The 7,870-nt window shown below is 34.5% G+C and overlaps 1 protein-coding gene across 3 annotated transcripts in view; it reads right to left on the bottom strand.

Moving 5' to 3' along the window:
• Nucleotides 1–7,580, bottom strand: part of rnls (renalase, FAD-dependent amine oxidase) — a 63,314-nt gene extending 55,734 nt beyond the window's left edge. The window contains exons 1-4 of one of the 3 annotated variants that reach the window (XM_048171447.1): nt 7,348–7,580; nt 4,245–4,350; nt 3,951–4,096; nt 1,812–1,973 (exon numbers count right to left, since the gene is read on the bottom strand). In XM_048171447.1, coding sequence (XP_048027404.1) covers nt 1,812–1,973; nt 3,951–4,096; nt 4,245–4,350; nt 7,348–7,465 — 532 coding nt within the window. In that variant the 5' untranslated portion in view covers nt 7,466–7,580. Of the gene's footprint in view, nt 1–1,811; nt 1,974–3,950; nt 4,097–4,244; nt 4,351–5,674; nt 5,772–7,347 lie in introns of those variants that run through there. The other 2 variants (XM_048171449.1, XM_048171450.1) reach the window with 2 other exon arrangements.
• Nucleotides 7,581–7,870: the final 290 nt, after the last annotated feature.

Raw genomic sequence — 7,870 nt, forward strand, 5'->3', positions numbered from 1 at the left:
CAGTGGAAAGATGTTTAAAGTGCTCCTATTATGCTATTTTAAAAGGTTCCTAATTTTGTTTTAGCGGTCTCCTACAATAGGTTTACATGAAAAACAAAACAAAAAAAAACTTTCATTTCTCATAATATACATTGCACATCGTCTCATTTCTCAAAGAGTCTGAAAACGGTTTGTTCTAAGATTCAGTCTCTCTAAACCCCTTCTTTCTGAGAGCTGCTCTGCTCTGATTGGTCAGATGGCCCAGTCTGTTGTGATTGGTCTACTGTTTACAGCGCATGTCGGAAATGAAACTTCTATTACCATGTCCGAATTTCAGCTCCAGAGGATTCCTCAGCACTTGAGGCACAGTTATACGAAACGATATGTAACAGAAAGTGACAGAAATTGCTGACGACTCATTTCGGAAGTTCAGAATCAATTCTTTCTTTTAGGAGACAATAACTTTATTTGGTTGTGCACTTTGTTTTTTAAAACTTTGCAGACATTTTACATTCACAAACAGCTATATTACACACTGCATAAAAAGTTAATATTAAGAAAAAACTAAATAGGGGCACTTTAAAAAAACATTTTTGATGGGACAGTCTACCAAAAATTAAAATTCTGTCATTTACTCACCATCATGTCATTCCAAACCTGTGACATACTTTTTTCTGCAAAACACAGAGATACACAGAAATATTTTGAAGAATCAATTTGAATCACAACTGTTTGGTCACCAACATTCTTCAAAATATCTTCTTCCACAGAAGAAATAAAAGTCATACAGGTTTGGAACAACATGAGGGTAAGTAAATAAAGATTTTTTTTTTAGGGTAGACCAACACTTTTAAACAGTCAGGATGTAAAGATACATGTAAACAAAGACTTTATATTACAAAGACGGTGCACTCGTATTATTACGAATGGGAGAATGTGCAACGCGCAATATTGTGGAATAAGTCCCTGCCGTCTAAATAAGAGCCAATCACCGATTGGAAAGTCATTGCGTCACTGCAGCTGCTGTTAGAAGCTTTGGTTCCTATAGAAACAGTCAGACGTGCACTTCCTATAGAAATGCGTGCTTAGTGCTGCGCATGCTCATTAGCTTGATCCAGCCTTAAAAATGCTGTTTTTTGTCATGATTTGAGAGTTTAGAAACAAAATTTATGAGACAATTATTGTCAGATTTCACTAGTGATTTCAAATATGAAATTTAATAGAAAGCTGGGTGAACAGCTTTGGAGAATTTGATGTTTCCCCATTCCGAGATATGAGCTGCACTTGCATGCCCGAGAAGTGTTTCAAAGATGGCTGCCGAGTGAAATGACTTGTCTTAAATGGGACTTTGATGCAAACCACCATAGGAGATAACCTTTGACCCTAACATAGTTGTTTGTGTGTGTATGTGTTTTTATTATTATTATAATTTGTGACAAGACATGAAAAAATGTCAAGTCTTTTGGGTACCTCTACCTTTATATTTTATTCCAGATCTATGCAGTAAAAAAAAAAAAAATCCTTAGAATACAATGTGAGAAATAGTTTTATTATTATTGATTTTTTTTTTTTTTTTGTAATTTAGTTTCTATAACTAAAAATACATCTGTCCACTGCAGTTCACAGCATGCATTAAAGGAATATTTGTTTATTAGGAATTTCCATTCAGCTCTAGTGTCACTACTTCTAAAATGAAATAAAATAATAAAATGATGCAACTTCACAGGAATAATTTTGAACAAAAAAGATGGCAGACAGCAAAACCAAAAGTCATATTTCAATTTTAAGGCCAAAGTGTGTGTGTGTTTGCGGTGGTGTTATAATGTACTCACAAGATCCCACGTCTCCTTGCAGCTGAAGTATTTGGGGTACTGGCATGGTTAAAACCACAACGTCAAACTGCTGTGATGCTCCCCCTTTGCGACACACTTCCCAGCCAGCGTCTTTCCGGTGAATGTGAGTGACGTGTCGGTCATAGAGCACCTCTGCTCCTGCTTGAGTGCAGAGGGGCACAGTTGGCAATGTTGCACATAGCAAAAGAAGTAAAAAGGAGAAAAAAGGAGAGAGAAACATGGAAATAAAGAATTCCAAAGAAAGTCAAGCAGAAGATTATGTATCATAGAGTGGTCAAGATTTGGTTTATAGCACATGCAAATAGTTCTAGAAACAAGAGCAATGGTGGAAAGAAACTAGGGATGTAACGACATATATTATGTCACAATTTGATACAATTCACGATACTGAACTCACAATACAATATTATTGCAATACTGTAAGCCAAAAGTTTATTGTTCCTTCTAAGACATATGGTAAAAAGTTAACAAAAATGTACTATTGATTAAAATGCTAAATTTGGTATTACATCAGGGGTGGACTTGGTCCTGGTCCCGAATGCACAGGGCAATGGTGACACCAGAATAAAATAATTACTGATTCTGAAGCTTAAAAGAGAGAGAATTATGGTAGACACATATGCATGCACTCTGTAACTGACTACAAATAATTCAAATAATGTAGGCCCCTTTTTTACTGGTAAAATCAGACATTTGGCATTATCAGGACCCACAAATATTATATTATTACTGTCACTGAAACTCTGTACACTATATTTTTTTGTCATGCAGTACACTCATGCTTTGATTCCATGCAGCCATTTGATCAATAAGGATATATTGTTATACCCCTAAAAGAAACTCAACTCCAGCATGGAAAATACATCTTATGTGAATTAGCACACCATTTTCCCCAAAGGGCTTAAGGTCACAGAAAAAGTGGACAACAGTATATAAAATCAACATCAGAAAAATGTTGATAAATAGTGTGCACATACGCACAATTCACTTTTCATGTAAATCCCTTACTGTTTTGCTGATCTTTGAATAACTATGTTGTTTCTCAGTGTTGCTACACAAAAGCAGTTCCATCTGACTGCTGCTTTTTGCTCACATGCAAAATAACAAAACATCCTGGACTTTTTCTAAAGACTAAGTCATATTATTGACTAAGAGCTGTGATCTTTGAGTTCATAAATCAGCTTTCATGGTCTGGCCAAATTCTTCGGCGCTCTCTCTCTAGGAAATCAGACATTTTTTCTAGAAAGGTAACATTTAGATGGAACAACAGCTGGATGACTCGGGTCTTGCTGACCCAAAAATAAATTTCTGGCAGCACATTTCTGTCATTAAACAGCTGATGAAAAACAGCTGCTTTATGAACAGCGATAAAATCGGTTATTAAATCTGTCTTGCTTCTCTGACTGTGTAAATACATAAAAAGCATTTCTGTGTGAAATTGCCCTGATGGAAAAAAACTTTTATGCTACAGCGAATGTTATTTTTGCTATTTTAATACATGTTTTAAATGAAATGTAGATATTTACATTATAATCACTCAAACATTTTTGACGAAAAAAAATTTGCAGGCTTAGTTTGCAAAAGTCTCTTATGCTTGCCATGGCTGCATTTATTTTATTAAAAACACAGTAAAACAGTAATACTGTGACTTATTGTTTCAATTTAAAATAATTGTTTTCTATTTTAATATATTTTAACATCCATTTTATTCTTGTGATGGCAAAGCTGAATTTTCAGCCCTTACTTCAGTCTTCAGTGTCACATGGTCCTTCAGAAATCATTCTGACATGCTGATTTACTGCTTAAGAAACATTTCTTCTTATTATTAGTGTTGAAAACAGTTGTGATGCTTAATATATTTGTGGAAACTGATATATTTTTACCAGGATTCTTTGATGAATAAAGTTCAAAAGAACCGCATTTTATTTAAAATAGAAATATGTTGTAACATTATAATTATCTTTACAGTCACTTTTGATTCATTTAATGCATCCTTGCTGAATAAATGTATAATTTAAAAAAAAGACCCTAAAACAAATGGTAGTGAATATCAACAAGAAAAAGAAATCAGAAATTAAATTATAGAAAATAAGTTGAACCTGAATTCAAATGACCTACCTGACTCTTTGAGGTAGTGTTTGACAATGGATGAGACCCCATGGGGCGTTACATAGTTCACAATTTCTTCTTCCTTAGACATCATGCCTTCAACAGGAGCAATGAGAGGTTTTAAAATGTCTTGTGCTAAGAGTTCTTCATAAAAACTAAAAATACAAGAAAATGCATTAGTCACAAGTGGCAAATATTTATTTAAACATAAAGCGGGGGGAAAAAATCACTTTTTTTTTTTTTTTTTTTTTTTAATTATACCTATGCCATACAGATCAGATTTAGTACTGAGAAGTAGCCCACCTGCTGTGAATACGAGCATAGTATTTTGTGGCACTTATGTATTGAGCACCAAGATCAACCATGCATGAAGGATTGTTTGGACTCCTGCTTGTGGACATTCTCCCCCCTATAAAATTAAATAGCATCAGGTCCAATGTGAAACACAAAATCATGTTTTTTAAGCTTTAGAGTTAAAAAATAGCAACAACAAAACAAAACATTTCAATGCAACCAGTGATGATTTGGCATTAATAATAAGAAATAAGAAATAAGACATTAAACTTTTACAATTATTGTAATTACTGTAATGTGAAAGTATAATATTATCACTTTTTAATCACTAAATATGTTGCGATATAACCCTATTAGAGCTGCAACTAACGATTATTTTTTCTGTCGACTAATCTAACGATTATTTTTTCGATTAGTCGACTAATCTAACGATTATTTTTATTAATTTTTTTAATTAATTTAGTGTTTTCTTTTTGATTAGCTAATGAATCCTTTGAATAACTTTACAAAAAATTATAAGTACAACTTCTAATATAATATTTCAACTTTTCTTATTATTTTTTTTTTCAACTGACTGACTTCTCATGTGATTTATGAGCTTCTACAACTTTTGACCTCCTAACTGAACTCCTTTCCACAAACTGATCGTAAAAATAAAAACAGTATAAATAAAAATGGTAACACTTTACAATAAGGTCTCATTTATTAACATTAATGTATTAACCAACATCAACTAACAATGAGCAATATATTTGCTACAGTATTTATTAATCTTTGTTTATGTTAGTTAATAAAAATAGTCATTCGTTGTTAGTTAATGATAGTTCACAGTGCATAAACTAATGTTAACAAATGAAACCTTATTGTTTGTGTTTAATAAGATTAAGAGAAAACTGTTATTCATTTTTATGGTAACACTTTACAATAAGTGCAACCATAATCGCACTCTCTCAATATTCAAAGTGCAAATAAGACCAATTTTTTCTTTGATACAGAGCTAAGAGATTGTTACAACTACACTGCCCAGCCTAAGATAGCTTTCATATTGAGAGATATCTGTATTCGTCAGAAATCGCGTTTGAATGCGCCCACGCGTTTACTTTCACTTTCACAGTGGCGCGTACTCTGTAAATATGGAGCGGCGGCGACCGTTATCCAACTGAATTAAATGTTGTTTATTTAAATACAAAGCAAAACGACAGTGGAGGCATAATGTAAACGTAGCGGTGGCATATTCTTTCCTAATCATCCTAACACTCTGTCATGGCAATATCATGAGACTACTTTTCACCTCGACGAGAAATCTCGTCACATTTTAATCTCGCGTCACACCCCTAGTGCTTGTGCATCGCAGTTGTGCTGCCGCGGTACGCCATCTCGGTTTTGCAAAGGGAACAAAGGACCATTTTATTTGGCCTCTGTTTAAAGTATTCCCATACTTTTGATAATCGTGGTCTAGGTTTTTGTGATAGAACAGAACTTTCTCCATTCCCAGGAGCAGAAGCCGCCATTGCGCGAGATGAATGTAAACAATGTGACGCGTGACGCGTCGACGTATTTTCGTAGTCGACGTAATCGATTACGTCGACGCGTCGTTGCAGCACTAAACCCTATAAACCCTTTGAATTTCTAAGCCCTCTAAATTATCAACATGATCAAAATTGCTGAAAAGCCTGTTGCACACAATCTTCTACAAGCCTACTACGGAGCCCCTAAAGGGACACGGAGATGGAAAATACATTAGATGGGAGGGAAAAAATACAGTATATTTGAGTATTTTACTTTGTTTGTCATCAGTTATTCAATTGTTTAAATAACTGTCACAAAACGATTTTAAATAAAATAGTTGAATTAGTATTTTACATTATAAATTTAAAAGCATACATAAATATTAATAAGAATAATATCAAAAGTCATTTACACATTCTGTTAACGTTTTCCCAGAGGATGCATCTTTCCTTAGTAGTGGGGTAAGATGGCCTCTTTGAATAATTTCACATTTTGTGCAATGACAACAAAGTTAGAAAATGTTAACACTGGCAGATGCATCATCATTATGTACATGCTAAACTTAGGTCTATAGCTAAATTTAAAAGTAAATGCACATTGTTAAAGGTGCTAAAGAGGATGTTTTGTTTTATACATTTTTGCAGTATTACTTGAAACTGTCTTTACTAACTGATAAAAGACTATTTATTAGGTGCACTGAAAGGAATAATATTAATATATATCATCTGTGCACGAGGTAGGGCCTTAAAAACATAAGCCAATCATCGCGTAAACGATTGGCCCTCTGGCTTGTCAATCACTGCCGTGACATTCCTTGTGAGAGACGTGCGCGGCTGCCGCATGCAATGTTTTTGTCAGGAGACAGGAGTAACAACTGCAGATTATGAGTTACCTGCGGTGAGTCTGACATAATAAATCCACTAACACGACACAGCGAATGCCGGTGGTAAACAAACACTCGTGTTTCAATACTTGTGCACGAGTTTTGGGAGGCGTTCCCTCGAAATGAGCTGTGAAGGAGGGGGGTTGTTCTTACGCATGCGCTCATTTCAAAAACTCAGTCTGGTTTCTCAGTCGACGAAAAGATCCTCTTTAGCACCTTTAAGAGGGGCTTCTTTTATTATTTAATTGTTTTATACAACTGTTGCAATTTAACTATTCTGTTCCATTAACATCTTAATCAATCACATTCTAATAATTGATATTTGACGATATTTGAAGTGGAAGTGTCCTGTCAAATGACAAAGTTCAAGAGGGACCTCCTGGTGGTCATCGACGAGCACTGAAGTACATTATTGAGCACTTGCTCATTCCGTCCTGTCAGGCGAAGAGTCAGTAGGAATCTGACGTCTAAAACTTTTGTATAATAAAGTTTAAGTTACTTTATATCTGCTCATTTTCTGCTCACCTTCCTCCCTTATAGAGCAGCAGGTCACCTAGAGCACCTTTTTGACTTATGTTTAACCCATAATGAGTGACATTTTGCTGCACATACCACCAATTCAGTGATTTACACACGAGACATTCACCACTCGATCAAGTGTTTCATATTAGTATATAAAATAAGCATTCTCTATGTAAAAACAGATAAGAAGATGCTAACCTGCACCCCGAGATTTGTCCCACACTACAATATTAACCTTGTTTGGCAGCTCCTTCCGCAGCAGAAAGGCACATATACTGCCTGTAAGTCCAGCACCAACTATTAGAACTCGAGACATATTATAGAAAATGTAAATTAAGCAGCTACTCAAGGTAAAATAGCAAAGCGATCTTGCTACTTTCAAGAGCTCACACGATTTGGCATACTGTCCCTTTAAGAATTATGAAAGGCTGAAGTGTTTTTTGTTGGCCAACTAAAACATTCCCTTTGTTTGTTTAATGTTTGACTGATAAGCACAACATATCCAAACTTATTAAATTATAATAAAACGTTACATGCCTTTTTGCAGGTACATTTAAGAGTACGCACTCAAATGTAGTTTTGATGTCTTAATTGGATTTAGAGAATTTTTTTAAACAATTATCGTAGTCGAGAACACGGCTTAACTGACCACTGTAAAGCACAATTTATACATTTTTTGTCTCATTATCTAAAAAGAAAAAATTTAAAGTGTGTAATGACG

The sequence above is a fragment of the Megalobrama amblycephala genome, linkage group LG20 (genome assembly GCF_018812025.1).
Source record: "Megalobrama amblycephala isolate DHTTF-2021 linkage group LG20, ASM1881202v1, whole genome shotgun sequence".
Lineage (NCBI taxonomy): Eukaryota > Metazoa > Chordata > Actinopteri > Cypriniformes > Xenocyprididae > Megalobrama > Megalobrama amblycephala.